Genomic DNA, 16,979 nt, shown 5'->3' on the forward strand with positions numbered 1-16,979 from the left:
CCAGTCTGGATGGTTAATCCTTCAGCAAAATCTCTAGGCACTCTCTGCTCTCCTGTGAGTGTAACCTTGCAGATTTGACTTTTTCAGAAGGATACATAACCCATTTATCTACCCATGTGTGTAACTTACAGGCTGGGAGTCTGCACAAGGATTTCCCCATCCAAAGTCCAGCCATGTACATTGTCTGCCCTTGCCCTCCGTCCCGCATTTAGCGGAAGTCCTCTGCCTGGGCCACTGCCCTTCTAGGTCAGCCCTCCCTCTGAAAATAAAACCACGTTGGATGGTCTCATGGCATTTGACAGGAAGCACAAGACATACCTCTGAAAAGCCTGGGGCATTTGCATACACAGACCAGAGCATTAGCCAGGTCCTTCCCTGAGCCCTCCTTCTTCACAAACCCTTGAGAATGAACCACTATAGTATCTGAATGATAAATCTAATAAAAAGAGAAATAAGTGTGAAGGCATGGCATTTCACTCTGCAGCTTGCCTTTGATACACTCTGTTAGAAACAAGACATCAACTTCTTGATGTTTCTCTGGAACTTTCCTGACTGAAATAGAAGCACATAGAATAGATGGAACACTGACCTGTTTACAGTCTCCAGGGTGACACGCAAATGAGGTGATAATGGAAACTTAATGCTTTCAAAAATCAAACTGCCTTATAAAATGTTTTTATTTTTATGGTAGTTTATAGTTAAAATTTAATGTTGGTAACCTAATGACTAATGACTGTTAATGTGTAATGGAACAAATGGATAGGGTTGTGACTTGAATGATGTAACTGAGTTGCCTTGAAATCATTGGTTTAGCTGCTATTCTAAGAAAAATGCAATTTTCAGGGCCAGAGTGATAGTCCAGGGGTATGCAGCTGCCTCCCAACACAACACTGTCCCCTGAGTACTGGGGAGTTGCCCAAACCATTGCTGGGTATGGTCCAAAGCAGGCCCCTGAAATTAAATAAAAATTAATTTCCTTATCAATAATTTAGTTTTGGGGCTGGAGTGATAGCACAGCAGGTAGGGCATTTGCCTTGCATGCGGTCGACCCGGGTTTGATTCCCAGCATTTATATGGTCCTTCGAGCACTGCCAGGAGTAATTCCTGAGTGCATGAGCCAGGAGTAACCCCTATGCATTGCCGGGTGTGACCCCCCAAAAAAAGAAAAATAATAATTTAGTTTCACATAATACTATTATGGAGTTAAGGGACAATCTTTAAGACATTTGATTAAGTTCAGGGGTCTAAACAAAGGCTAACAATTAATAAAGTTGACTACAGTGTTCCTTTAAATTGATTGGGAACAGCACTGAATGATGAAAGTAAAGGAAGAGGTATGCAAGTTACTAAGACATACTTTACTTCATCTTTCCTGTCACAATTTTTCTAGCAGCAAAATGGGTTGAGCCAAATCACAGATTGTCCTAAAGACCTGAAAACAGACTAGCTTTCACCGAAGGCCAGAGGTTATTGTCACTAGCACCATTATGATGACAATAGAATACTATTTCACTATCAAAAAAAAGAAAGGAAAAATTTAAAAAAAAACATGCAATGTGCCGCTACATGGATGGATGTAGATGGAGTATACCATGCTGAGTGAAATTAGTGAGAAGGAGGGAGCGACACAGAATGATCTCTCTCCCATGCAGGATATAAAGAGATACTCTCAGGGAATAACAAGTGCCCAAAGACAACAGAACCTGAGAACTGGTCTACAGAACTGGGCTTACCAGGGTGGAGTACAGGGGACAGAGGAAGGACAAGGTGGAAGGGATAGAAGCAGACCCTCCTGTGTAGGACGTGATACTGGAATGTTCTATATGTGAAACCCTATCATGAACAGTGTTATAAGCCACAGTGCCTCAAACGAAATAAAACCCAATAAAAAAAATAACTAAAACTAAACGAAAACCCAGTATCTCAGTGATCCAGTAATCCAGAGTTTCCTGTGCATCACATTTTGAACTGGTGAAGGAATTTTCTGGAACCTGTGGATGAGAGCCTAGGCATCCTTATCTTCTCTAAGGTCACAGAGGAATTCAGATGCAGGGAGGTGGGGTGGCGGTGGGGGGGGGTAGGGGGAGGTAGGAATTCTAACTCCACTTAGATGCTAGCAGCCTCTGTCTCTGATTATGTGTTTACTAGTTAGAGTTAAAGATAATTTGAGCCTGTGGTGTGGCTCAGCGGAGGGCAAAGACTCTTCATGTGTGAACTCTTCTTTCTATCCCTAGCACCGTGGTCACTCAGATGGTTCTGCTAGAAACCAAGCTCTCCTGCCTCAACCAACAAAGGGAGTTTTCCAAGTCCTGGGGGAAACCCGATAATTCATACTTGTGAATAAATAACCAATCATGGGGAAGCCCTGGCTGAGTAATAAGAAGAAACTGAGAGTAAGATAAAAAACACTTGCCTTGAATCCCAAAATTATATTTTTTAAAAAATCATCCCCATAAAAGTGCCTGAGATGTATTCATGGCTTTTGCATTCTGCACATCTTATACTGCGAGCCTCACTCCCCACCAATTACTCTGAGGTCTGAGCTCTTTTAAATTCTGGTTATGAAGAATCGCTTTTGAAGACACCAAAATGAGAGATCCTCAGAGATAACAAGGTCATAATTACCTTCAGGATCCTCAGGCTCTGCCAGCTTTGCAAATCGTCTGGATAGGCTGGCAGGGCCCAGGAAAAAAAGAGGAGCTCATGGGTTAGAAACATGTAAAGCAAGGGAAAACTGAAACCTGATGAAAGATGTTAGAACAGAGAAGATGAAGCATCAGACTGAGCCCATGGAAGCCCAGAGCTGTGGGACTTGCATGAGCTGACAAGCCATGGGGCATGTGCTACTCACCACGGTCACTGCATCATTGAGTAGGGACTCCCCAAAGACCAGGATGTAGAGCTGCTCATTGACATGAATGTTCTCAAAGACGGCCAGCACAGCCACTGGGTCTACGGCGGATATCAGGCTGCCAAAGAGCAGATTCTGCAGCAGTGTGATGTCACTCAGACCAAAGGCTTCGATCTGGCAGATACCGAACAGGGAGACCCCAATGCCAATAGAATTCCAAAGTGTCCCCACCACGGCGTACCAGAAGATGGTGCCAATGTTCTCAAAGAAGGGCCGAGTGGGCATGAAATAACCCGCATCCAGCACAATGGGCGGGAGGAGGTACAAGAAAAACACGTCAGTCTTCATAGCAGGTGGGGACTTCTCATCAACTCCAAAAATAATCCCACCCAGTAGAAGGCCCACCATGATGAGGAGGCAGCTCTCAGGAACGATGGTGGGCAGCTTGTGATAGAGGTGAAAGCCTGTGGAGGGAAACAAAGGAACAGAATGTGGGCTGGGCAGCGATTCCAGAGATGGGGTGACAGTTCTCTGTCACAGACCCAACAGTCTCCAACTTGAGGGGTGGGGGCCTTCAAAGCAATGCAAGACTTGGCAATTCAGTGCTCACAGAGGAGGATGCAGTGTTTCTCGAACCCAGTGCTATGCCACAGGACCCCAGAGCACTACTAGGTACTGTCCTGGTGGCCTGAGAGCACCGCTACATGTGGTCACTACTGCAAACAAGGGACACTGGGTGACCACTCTATGAGGCGTATAAATGGATCGTGATCTTCAGTCTCCTCTCAAGATGAAAGAACAGGAGTGTGGACATATTCACCTCTAACACAGGTACCATCATTTCCCTGAGTGATGTTCCCTGTATGATGAGGACACACCTGGAAATGGGATCAAATACAATCAGCTTCTTTCTGGACTAGAGAATGTGAAGACGCAATGCAAAAGCCCTTATGAGCACTGGGTCTTACAGGCTGCCAGCTGACCAAGGTCCCCTTGTGCAGCTCCAGCTCCCCGATTCTGTCTGTGGCTACGGGTATATTTCTAATAGGCCAAGGGTCTGGTTTGCTCATGGGTAAAATGGGAACAGACACACCCACCCCATAAAGAACTCTGACAAAGACAGCTGTCAACTGCAGAGCACTAACTACTCTCTGCTGCACCAAAAAGCTTCCTTGTTCTCATGCTTCCTCTCATCCATGTGAAAAAGGGAAGAGAAGACAATTCTTAAAACAGGCACAGAAGCCAGTAAGGGGATCCATACAAATGGATGAGCCCCGATTTGGAGGACTCTCTTCCTCCTCTTGCCTTTATCCTTCTTACTGTCACTAAGGGTGCCTCAGGATGACATTTCTGCTAACTGAGTTGAACGTAGATGCTGATTACTGAGAATGAAGGTTAGAAAACAAAGTAGATGGAAGAAGAGAATCGAGATTTCCGTGTTTCGTCTATAGGACTAATGCCTGCCTAACCCATCCACTGTGATAAGTCCTGGCCAGGAATCCAGGAAGGTAGTAAACAATATATAATAACATAAGCAAGTGAAATGGAGCAGCATAAATTCAAGGTGCAGTGAGGGAGAAGGACTCCCAGGACCAAGGGTTAAAGGAGGCGTGGAGGAAGTGAGGAGGGGAAAATCTGATAGAAGCACTTATCAAAAAGAGAAAAACAAAACCCAGCAACAAAGCTAGAATATTTGTTCAAGAAATCATGTGCCTGTATTTTGAAAATGCTGCCCTCCTGTCTTTTATGTGGCTCAGGCCATTCAGCATGGGTCTGAGTGAGCATTGTTTTGAGCGCAGGACAGTGGTTATTGAATCTGCCCAGTTGTTCCACAGCAATGAAGGACAGAAACAAGAGATTCTAGTTCACTGCTAAACTTACTTGAGTTCCTCTTTTGGTGGGTGTAAGCAGAGAAACTGCATTTTGTCATACACTCTGCTGGCATGAAAGTTTTTGTGGCAAAGTGTCTACGGTTTTATCAAAACAGAACTCAATTTTATCAGTGGAATATTAGATTTTTTTAAAAAGAGCTTCTTAAATTTTATTCACAAACTAACCTCTATAAATAAATATACACTGATGACTCTCCTTCTCCCATAAGTGCAAATATTTCCTGGTGGGAAAACAAACTTCAGTAGGACTTGCTCACTGACAGTTTTATCATCTTATTTAATATTTCTGAGAAGCAGATCAGCTCACAAGCAACAAATAAAGCTATCCTTTTGGATACTTTTGTTACAAAACATAAACAGTTAAAGCTAAAACTACTTTTTAGCAAGATGGACAGTTATTTATTACTGTAAAGGGTCACACAGTAAATATTTTCAGTGGACAGAATACACTTTGCTGTTGGATATGAAAGCCAGTCTCAGACAATACCTAAATGGGTGAGTGTGGTTGCATTCTGATGAAATTTTATAAACATGGTAACTAGAATCTTATGTAATTTTTATGTAATGAAATAGAATTCTTATTTGATTTTGTTTATTTGAAAATGTATAAATCGTTCTCAACCCTCAGGCCACTACAACCAGATTAGGGCTTACCCCAGCTGCTGGCTATGTTTGACCTGTCCCTGGTTTGATCTGTTCTTTTCATTCCCTGCTAATTTCTCTTTCTAATGTTTGGGACATTAAACTTGTGTCATTCCCTTTTCATTACCAGCATATAAAAGTCTGTAAGTGTGGATGACTTAACACTGTTTATTTTTTGTTGCAACTGAAATTTACTCAGGAGAGAAAATGGCTAGAGTCGAGCAAATCGATGGTAAAAATATAGATAAGATATTCTTCTCAGAGTTAATTTATTTGAATATCCCCCACTTAGAAGCATTGAGGAGAATTAAGTTTAAAAAAAAGTTGAGCTTAAAAACAAGAGATCTATGTATAAATCAGTGCCATGCAATACTATCTCATTGTACTTAATTCGTTTGTCAAGTTCTGGGCAAAGAACAGAGTGAACAACAGTACAGGAAGTCTCCAGATAGTAGAAGCTACAAAAAAAGCAACAATACCTGAGTCAGAGGACACTGCCATGACCAAGTGTCAGGTGATCCAATGAACAAGCAGTGAGGATCAGGGATACCCACTGGAGTGGGAGGTGGAGGAGGGATGGAGGACTCGGTGCAAGAGAGCACAACCTCTACACCAAGATAAAGCAAAATTTCTAACAAAGCTTCCATATTTTAAGGTCACTTAAGTAAAAAAAGTTATGATATAGCCATGGCGCTGGACTCTGTGCCAGGCTGTTTCACTTGAGGCACCCCAGAGGGGGGTGGGAGAGAGCCCTCCCTGCCCTAAGGGGCCCAGCCTTGGCAGCAGAAAACCTCCAGAACCACCACCGCCACACTCAAGGCCACTCCCAACATGCTCGGACCAAGCCTCATGTACGAGTGAACATATTCCTGGACTTATCATAAGAGACAGCCTACCCATTCTTCATAAGTACCACACCACATATGATGGAGTTCAAATAGTAGGCAATAAGTCATAGAGGGAAATATACATATATGTATATATGCATATATATGCATTTATACACAGTTTCATATATATATATGCAGTTTCAGAGAGTTCACAGCACTCAGCCTTTAACAACATGTTAGTGATATTATAAAGAATATCTTAATGGCCCCTGCCAAAATAGAACAATATTCTCACTGTCTCTTCTATGGATACTTTTTTGTAGCACTTTCGGCAGTTTTCCATAGCAGACAATACAAAATATATCATTTTGGTTGAACTTTGGGATAGGGATTGGGGCTTGGGATGGAAACATCCCAAATTTGGTGGTGGGAAGGTATAAAGGTGGTGGGATTGGTGCTTGAATATTAACTGTAGTCAAATATTGTGAACCACCTTCTAAAATGAAAAGTTTTTTTAAATGGTATGATATCCACAGATATATACCAAGTTTCTGTTAAGTATGGTATCACATGCCTGTAAAAACAGTAGGTAGAAGCTGAAGCTAGTTGACCCAGGGCTTCCTGAACTTCTCAGACAACTGTGGAAAGCCCTGGGTTTGAAGAGGAGAAGGCAGCTGGGACAGAGGAGGGACCAATAGAACAATGATGATTAGAAATGAGCACTCTGGATAAGAACTGTGTGCTGAAAGTAGGTAGAGGAACAAAAATGATAACCTCTCAGTTATCATTTGCAAACCATAATGCCCCAAAGTAGAGAGAGTGAAAGAAGAAAAGTGCCTGCCATAGAGGCAGGCTGGTAGGTGACGAGAGGGAAACTGCTGACATTGGTGGTAGGAAAGGTACACTGATGGAGGGATGGGGGTTGGAACATTGTGTGACTGAAACCTAAGCATGAATAGCTTTGTAATGGTGTATATCCCAGTGATTCGATAAAAGGAATTTGATTACAAATAAATTTTAAAAAGTAAAGAAGATTTAAAGAGGAGGTGTGGAAATAACACCCACTAGGCAGTATACAACAATTACAAACATCATAAGATACTACTTAGTGGTAGATAATTACCTGGTACAAAATATCTTTACCAGACTGAAAAACACTATTTTGATCAGATACATCAACATATTGCTTTCACTATAAATGCTTTAGCAAATTTAAAAAATAAAGGAATAGAATTAACTGATGAGAAAAGTACAAAAATAAAGAAATAGAACAGACTATCAGTAGTAAAGCAGAATTAACTGATCTGTCAAAAACTTAATATGTGAGTATAGATTTTTCACATTTATTTTTTTACCAGGAGTGAAAGATATTTGCAATCTCTCCCCAATAAAAATAAAACAAGTATTAGTGTTTTTTAGATGTTCCATTTATGAGGTCTGCAATGATAATAGAGCAACTATAAAAGAAAAAATATAAATGAAACAAAATTTTTGGATTATTCAATAATGCAATTTTTTCCTTAAATTTTTATTAGTGAAACACCATGAGGTACAGTTGTAGACTTACAAATTTTTGCACTTGGGTTTCAGTGATACAATGATCGAATACCCATCCCTCCACCAGTGCCCATTCTCCACCACCACCAGTCCCAGTATCCCTCCTACCCCCCTTCGCTCCATCCCACCCTACCTCTGTGGCAGGGCATTCCCTTTTGTTATCTCTCTCCTTTTGAGTGCTGTGTTTTGAAAATGAGACATTGAGTGGCAATCTTGTTCGGACTATAGTCTACTCTCATCAGGCATTTCCCATCCTGAGAGGAACCTCCCAACACCCTTTATTTGGTGCTCCCTTCTCTATCTGAGCTGCCTTTTCCCCCTAGCATGTGCGGCTGTCCTCAAAGCCATGGAGTAATCCTCCTGGTACTTATCTTGGCTATTCTTGGGTGTTAGTCTCCTATTTTGTTACTTCATGTTCCCCAGATGAATAAAATCTTTCTATGCCTATCCCTCTCTTTCTGACTCTCAATAACATAATTTATGAAGCATTTGATTTTTGTTATAACCTGACCTTGTCAAAGAAAATAATAAAACAGAATGAGCTCAATTTTCCACGAAGGATTTTTCAAAGGAACAAACTTCATTAAATCATTAATCAGATATTTTCCGGGTACTTTCCATGAACAAGACTCTGGGGGTGGGGCCATCCTGGAGGTTGTTCAGAAATGCACCCTATGTTTAATAAACTTAGACTTTTGTACAGAAGATAACCCTAACAAGACCATAACTACTAGAGAAGGCTGTACTGAGTACCAGAGAAGGAGAAAGGGTAGAGATGAGAAGTTTCCAGTGATTAAACTAGGTAATGAATCAGAAACAGTTGAATTAAGGTAAGAGGGTATGGCTATCTGGCTTAGAGGGTAAAGTATGAGAAAAGATGGGCACTCTAGCTCAGGACTGGCATAATCAGCTGGTTGTAAAAGGCAGAGGCAGATGGAGAGTCATATTGTAGGTGACCTTCAAAGTCAATCTTCAAAGATGTACATGTGTGCTAGACAGAAACAGTGTGTGAAGTACCTTTCAGAACGGCCCTCAAATTCATATATTAACTTAGTAGAAAGGTTTTCCCAGGAAGCCAGAGATCATAGAGTGAAATTCGGAAATAAGATCAATGTTACCTAATTAGAACATTTAACCAGATGGACAGAATTGACTAGTAGTAGAAATACACTGAAGCTGATGCAAACAGGTAACTGAAAGATTTAACAATAGCCCCAACTTCACTGGTGGAAGGATGAGTCCTCGATCATTGTATAACTTAAACCCAAGCACAAAATTCTGTAAGTCTACAACTGTACCTCATGGTGTTTCACTAATAAAAATTAAAAAAAATAGCCCCAACTTGAAAAGGGGCTATTTATCATCTCATAAAGACCATTCTAGAGAAAAACATTCAACACAAGAAGAGATAAATGGCAACATCTGACTGCTTCACAAGGCAGGAGAACATGAACAGCTAATAAAGGAAAAACTATCTGGCAGCATTCATTATGTTAGGAAAAATCAAAAACAGTAATAATTACCAATTTTATTCCATTTTTTCCACTCAATATGTATTTATTAGGATTCAATCATGCTCTGGGTACCATAGCAGGCAGCAGCAATGTAGCAGTGAATAAAAGAAAGCCCCAGTACAGAATCAATAGAACAATCAATTGTCATTGGATGATGAACAGTACAAAAGCAGAAAAGGAAAATAAAATCCCAAGTGGCAGCACAGGATGAAAAAGACACTTTGAAGATTTACCCCTGAAGAAAATCCTGAATGAAAAGAGTATCTGAAAGCATTTTCTAGAAGAGAAGAACAAGGACAGACATGCTGAATTTGGAGCACTCTAAGAGCAGAGGTTTGGTAGCTAGAATTTCAGTACTGAAAAAGTTGGAAATGTGGCAGAGGTCAACAAAATATGAGGACTCATATGTTGTTGACTATCAACTCATATGTTGTTGACTATCATATGAGAAGACTCATATGTTGTTGACTATGACTATTAAACAGATTGTATATTTGTAGCCACAATTAGTGTTGCTTGGAAGGTACTACCCATCTGAGCTCAGGAGTACTCCAGGTGGTGCTCAGGGAATCTTGCAGTGCTCCTGTGATGCTGGAGATCTAACCCGAGCTTCCCATATGAAAAGATGAACTCAGAACATTAACTAAATACTTTTAGAACAATTGAGGAGCTGCTAAAAGTTTTGGATCTTGTTTGTTTTGTTTTTACAGTACCAGGGATTGAGTATAGGGATTCATATATGCAAGACATGTACCCTACCACAGAGCCACATTCCCAACCCAACTTGGAAGTTTTGCAAGGTTTATTTGGTTGTTGTTCAAGAATGGACACAGGAATTCAATTAATATGGTTCTTCAGTAAGCCAGGAAAGAAATGATAGTGGACATATAAAAATGATGAGTATGAAAAGAAGGAGTTCAGATACCAGATAAATTTTGAAAATTGCTCCAACAGAAAGTGCTCCTGGTATGGATTCTGGTCATACAATATAATTAACTGTGTGTGTCTCACACAGCCTGGCCAGAGCTTGATTTAATTACCTAAGCAATAAAGGTACTAGAAGCACATTTGGATTTAATATTTGGTCATTGACCCTGATTCCCGACACAGAATTCTTAAATCCTTTGAATTTCCTGGTAGACAGGAGCATCTTTGGTTCTGTGACCCAACCCCTGGGAAATTTTATGAGAGCTTCAGGATGTAAGCTAGTCACCACAAAGACCAGAACATAAGGAGACTTTTCTGGTCCACTCTCTCCCAGTCATCTGGGGAAAGGAGATGACTGGAGAGTCAAGAATTAATCTTATGTATGTGTACCTCCTTCATTAAAATCCCTGAATTATGGGTCTCAGAGAGTTCCCATGCAGATGAGGAAACATTCACATTGTCCATTCACATTGCCATGGAAGTGGCATACATCAGCGACAGAGGCTTCTGCACGCAGGACCTTTTAATTCCTTAACAGATGTATACTTTCTTCTGGTATTCATCCATCTTTCATCACCTTTACTGAATTATGAATCACTAAATAGAAGAGCTCCATGAGTTCTGTCAGCAGCAAACCACTAAATAGAAGAGCTCCATGAGTTCTGTCAGCAGCAAACCAGCAAACCCAAGGAAGCTATAAAGGAGTCCATGAGAAGCCTGGCTAGATAAAAGCATATGGTCACTCACTGAAACTTACAACTGGCAGTAACAATGGGAGCAGTCTTGTGAAGCTAGTGAGATCTGATGGTAACTCCTGATAGATCATATCCAAGTTGAATGGAACTATCTGACTCCCACTTGGTGACCAGAGACTTAGAGAACTGCTTCAGTTGAAAAATTCCACCAACATGGTCACAGGAAGCATTGTTTGTGTTTAAAGAGAAAATAGTATGTGTTTTTATTTCAATGAGACAGATAAGCAAAGATAAATCCAACACACTAATATCCAACATAATGCTACTATACAAAATCTCAAAAATTGTGCTAAGTAAAAGAAGCCAGATTTTCAACCTCCTGTGTAGTCTGAGAAGTTCTCTAAACACTGTTGATCAGCTGCAAAACAAACGAACAAAAAGACCTATTACCTGATTTCTTAACTTATTTATTTAATTTTCTGTTTTGGTACTTTGGGCCACAAGTGGTGGTGCCCTGACTTACTTCTGGCTCTGTGCTTAGGGATCATTCCTGATAGGCCTGGGGGACCATGGAGGGATGTCAGCAATAGAACCAAGGTGGGCCACAATACAAAGCAAGCACCTTGCCCACTGTACTTTCTCTCTAATTTCCTACCTAGGACCTTTAAAGGAAGCTCAGGAAGTGGCAATATAATATGTGCCAATCACAGAAAATGTAAAAATAAAATTCAAAATAATCAGGATCTTCCTCAATTTCAAGGGTAAACAAGTTTTCCAAAAATGCTCAGAGTGAAGTATCCAACAGGGAACAAAGTATTAACAACTATCTCAGTATATATATATATATATATATATATATATATATATATAATTTCAGTACTTCTATGGATTTATGGATTTATTTTAAATAGTATTTAAATTATTAGAAAGTATTTTTAAAATTCTCATTAGTGTTCAAGAACACATAATTGTTACCTTTTGATATTTAAATCCATTAAGTTCGCTTATTTTAGTCACAGAAGTTAAGGTGCTTGCCTGCATGTGACAGAACCCATTTCAATTCCTGCAGCTGGATATAATCCCCAGAGTTGGAAACATCTCCCAGCACTGTCAGGGGGGTGCTTAAACCCCCAACAAATAAAAACAATTAAGCAATAAAGTACAAGGCTTTCTACGTGAAACTGAGTCTAAGATCAAATATTCTGACTTAAATGAACAGAGACGTTTAAGTGGGTAAGGAATATTTTTGTTTTGAGATTGAAATGAATTGTAATATGAAGTAATATGAATCTACTTTTACAGATGACAAACTTGCTGACATTTACCACGTCAGAGGCAGTTTGAGAAGAATGTTCTGGTTCTGGATCATTATCCAGACCCATATCTTGTGCCATAGCTCTTCATCCAAGGTAGAACATGTGAAGGCCCTTAATGTAGGTGACCCCTAAAGGAATCTCATTGCTAGCAATGGCAAGAGCCTGTCACCAGTTTTTTTTAAAATTCCTGTTTGGTCAGAATGATAGTACAGTGGGTAGGGCGTTTGTCTTGCAGGCAGCCAACCTGGGTTTGATCTCAGGCATCCCATATGGTTCCCAGGAGTGATCTCTGACAGAGCCAGCGGAAGCCCTGAGCATTGTAGGGTGTGGCCTCAAATAAATAAATAAAATAAAATTCCCATTTGCACAATAACTACACATTCTGGGAATGGTATTTATTTTTATTATTATCAACATGACTAGAGAAAAAATTCTAATCCCTGCAGAGTGTATTTAAAGCATCCCAAACAGAGACTTAGCTTCTAGGAAGATGAGCAGGTATAAGTAAATGCTGAAAGCTAAATGCCAAAAAGCCTGGTGAGAGACTGGCCGCTGGGGCCTCCTGGCCCTTGGGTCCATGGTGCACTTTGATCTGGGGCTTTACCATGGAGCATCTTTAGGAATCACAGGGGTCTCTCGAGCAGTGTATCTTGTAGAATGAGCAGAATGTGGCACCTACTGCACCCACACCCCTACATGAGGTAATGGGTGAGTTCTCCAGCTGGTCTATGGCACCTGCAGCCACTACCCTCCCACCCCTTGGCTCTCCACATCCATCCCATGAACATGCATCTGTTTACAAAGATCCTCCTGCCTCCCTCTGCTGACCCTCAGGTCCCAAAGCAACACCTGGCTAGCACTGGGGACAGGTGTGATTGAAGCTGCAACACAGTCCACTTCAGAATCTTCACTGTCCATCTCAAACTCCTGATCTCAGCTCTGTCACAGCTGTGAGAACACTTGGGCACTGCCACCCCAACATTCGAGCCTGAGTTCCTGTCTCTTGGAGTACTCAGCTCTGTCAGGGCCAGCAGAGTCCCCCATCCCTGCCACAGCACCAAGGCTGGGTCCCATCAATGTGGCAAATCCACCAACAATCCTGGTTCATGTTGAGCCTATCAAGCTTACCTCTGCAGGCTGAGAGGACTCAGGCAGTCTGGAAGCTTCCGTACCATGACTGACAGGGATTCCTAATCTGATCCCAAGGACAAGCCTGAGCTCAGGAGTTGACTCATGCCCTTGTCTCATTACCAAACTCCTTGATCCCCTTCTATCTCAGTCTCATTATTTCCCTGCCTGGCCCACCAGCAAGATAAGCACAATTTGCTGAATTATATTTTCCTTTCTAGAAGAAGTTGGGCCTGAACAATTAGCCAGAGGTGTGCTTTTGCTGAGCCAAATTTTGCTGAGAGATATAAGCAGAAATCCAGAGAGTTCACATCTAGCTTTTAATAAAAGTTCATGTTTAGCTTTTAACACTCTTGAACGACTTAAGAGTTCTGTGTATATCAAAGTGTGGATCACTCTCTCTCTTTCCCTCTCTCTCTCACACACACAAACACACACACTCACATACACAGAGACACATGCAAACACAGACATACATATGTACACACCCATACATGCACACAACCATTCATCATATGTCCCTCACATTCCTATTGCTTTATCAAAAACCTCTATCCTGTTGTGATTGTTTAAGGTGTATCAGCCTGCTGGCAAATTCTCTCATACGAAGGACACACATTAGACAAGTAAGACTATAGACTGTTAGAGAATTTGATTTGCATCTCATCTAGTCCCCTTCACATCTCCAGGTGTGATTCCTGAAAGCAGAGCCAGGAGTAAGCCCTGACAACCACTAGGTGAGGCCTCAAACAAACAAACCAAAAAAAAAAAAAAAAAAAAAAAAAGAAATGATAGATATACTGGGACCCAAAGTGGATCCTACAACTGCCACAGTCAGGAACTGGATGTATGCAGAAACAACGGCACTGTCTCTCTGACTGTGCACAAAAGTCAGTTTGGCAAAGTAACCAAGACAGAAAAATTTTTGGTGCCTGGGGAAGAGAAAGAGCACTGTGGGAAGAAAGAGCACTGTGGGAAGAAACAGGGAGACAGGGAGGTTTCTGCAAGACTCCTTCCACACTGGGACCCAAAGGTTAGCAAACAAGTCTTTCATTCCCTCAGGATCTGCCCACGTGAGTTGAGGGGCAATACGGTACAACTGCTACAGAGCTTGAATCAGAACATGAAGAGGCCAAAGCCACAGGAAAATGACGCATTCCACTGAGACAGTTCCCCATCTTGGGCTGTCAAGTATTTCTTCAGTCTTCCAGGAGTTCTAGAAAACTCCTCTCAAAGAAGTGACCATTGCAAACCTGGCTGGCTGGCTGCTTCTGTTATTTTTTCTGTGAATCTTTAAAATTATTCATACAAAAGGGCTTGTTTGGAGGTTCTAGCAGGGGAGCGCAGCTACTCGTATACCCTCGACCGAAGACCGGTCCGTCTCTATCGGGGAAGGCCATCCTCTTCGACCGAGCGCGCAGCTTCGGGAGGGACGCACATGGAGCGGTGAGGGAGGAAGGGGACACCCGCCTAGCCAGCCAGATCAGCCGAATCAACCCTGGCGATCAATGGGGTGACAGATGTTTGCCTTACAAGCGGCCAACATGGCCGACCCGAGTTCGATTCCTCCGCCCCTCTCGGAGAGCCGGGCAAGCTACCGAGAGTATTTGATATGCCAGACACAGTAACAACAAAGTCTCCAATGGAGACGTTACTGGGCCCGCTCGAGCAAATCGACGATCAACGGGAGGGCCTTTACCTTTACCTTTACCTTTACAAAAGGGAACATGGGATTGCTCAGTGGTCAGAGGCACACATTCGCAAGCATCAAAACCAAGTTCAGACCCCAACAATACGTGGTGCCTCCCTCCAGTCTGGTAAGGTAAATCCTCTGCCCACCAGCACCCCCTAGGAGATAGTCACAGCACATCAGGGTCTGAAAAGCTCTACTTTCTCAGGCCCCAGCACTGACCCCCTAGTCAGACTGGCCAAGTATCACTGAGAATGTCCCCTAGCACCTTGAGCACTAGTTGGGAGTTTCCTCTTCATTTTTTTAAAAAAGATTAATATATAAGACACTGACAAATCTTGGCCTTGGATTAGAAAACATCCCTTTCTGAAACTCCAGCTGGAACAGACCAGGAGAATATATTCCAAAGATGATTAGTTTGGGCATTAACAGGTTCAGGTTTGATCAAAGCATCAGAACAAAGTGAAGTTTGTATGAATGCAAAATTCAGTTAAAGTACAATTCTGCAAAAGCTTGGGGAACATAGAGCAATCGGGGTCACACATAATGGCACCATCCAGACCTCCTGGAAATTCTAACAGGCTTCATTTCACCCCTCATTGTCCACTAAGGCAGCAACCCTGCCTCAGGAAACAATAAAAGGCAATAGATAAGTATTTTTAAATATGTTTTGTCCTGCATATGTATCTTCCCACATCTAGAAAAAGAGTGCACAGTTTCCAAGGGAGTTTCTATCGCTGTCAGGTAGTAACAAGACTCATGTAGCTAAAACGCTGGGAGTGAATGTGGGTAGAATGAGACTTAAAAAATGGATAGATATGGAGAGTATCATGCTAAGTGAAATGAGTCAGAAAGAGAGGGACAGACATAGAAGGACTGCACTCATCTGTGGAGTATAAAACAACATAACATGAGGCTGACACCTAAGGTTAGTAGATACACAGGACAGGTAGATTGCCCCATAGCTGGAAGCCTGCCTCATGAGCCAGGGGGAGAAGGCATCTGGAACAGAGAAGGAATCGCTAAGAAAATGATGGCATGAGGAACCGGTCGGGAGGGGAGATGTGTACTGAAAGTAGATAAAGGACCAAACATGATAACTTCTCAATGCAAACCATAATGACCAAAAGTAAAGAGAGAGTATGAGAAATATTGTCTGCCATGGAGGGAGGCGAGAGGGTGGGAAAGGGAAGGTATACCAGGGATATTGATGTTGGGGAATGTGCACTGGTGGAGGGATGGGTGTTTGATCATTGTGTGATTATAACCCAAAAATGAAAGCTTGTAACTATCTCACAGTAATTCAATAAAATTTTTTTAAAAAGTTTGACTAGTACTCCCAGTAATCTTCTGGTATATAGTGACCTCAAAAATTGCTTTGAGGGGCCGGAGCGATAGCATAGCAGTTAGGGCGTTTGCCTTGCATGCAGCCGACCCGGGTTCAATCCCCGGCATCCCATATGGTCCCCCAAGCACCGCCAGGAGTAATTCCTGAGTGCAAAGCCAGGTGTAACCCCTGAGCATTGCTGGGTGTGACCCAAAAAGCAAAAAAAAAAAAAAATTGCTTTGTGTTGCATAGGATAACAGGGTTAGATTTTACAGTGAGAAAGCTGATTTCATAGTCCTAATAAATTCTCAACATCCTAAGCTTGGCCAAGTTTTATAATTCTTGAATCTTTGTGTATCCATGTGTATCTCCATTGGCTAAAGAGCCCTGAAAGGGATAAGATGTGAAGAGGGCCTCTGAGGAGACCATCTGAGCATACAGGCAATAATCAGGAGCAATCCCAGAATCCAGGGAACAATTAGGTTCTAGTGACTATTTCTCCCCCCTCCTTTGCTGGGAGTTGGGCTGTGGGAGGGAGTGGTGATAAGGACTTGGCATCCTGTAACCTAGATTCAAAACTTTCCAAGTCAGCCGGCAGTGGGAAACATTT

General features: G+C 41.9%; 1 protein-coding gene across 1 annotated transcript in view; it reads right to left on the reverse strand.

Annotated features, from left to right (window-relative positions):
• SLC9A2 (solute carrier family 9 member A2) overlaps nt 1–16,979 on the reverse strand; it is a 95,294-nt gene that overhangs the window by 63,514 nt on the left and 14,801 nt on the right. The window contains exon 2 of the mRNA XM_056125086.1: nt 2,852–3,315. Within this exon, the coding sequence (XP_055981061.1) occupies nt 2,852–3,315 (464 nt within the window). The remainder of the gene's footprint in view (nt 1–2,851; nt 3,316–16,979) is intronic.

The sequence above is a fragment of the Sorex fumeus genome, unplaced genomic scaffold (assembly GCF_029834395.1).
Source record: "Sorex fumeus unplaced genomic scaffold, SorFum_2.1 ptg000006l, whole genome shotgun sequence".
Lineage (NCBI taxonomy): Eukaryota > Metazoa > Chordata > Mammalia > Eulipotyphla > Soricidae > Sorex > Sorex fumeus.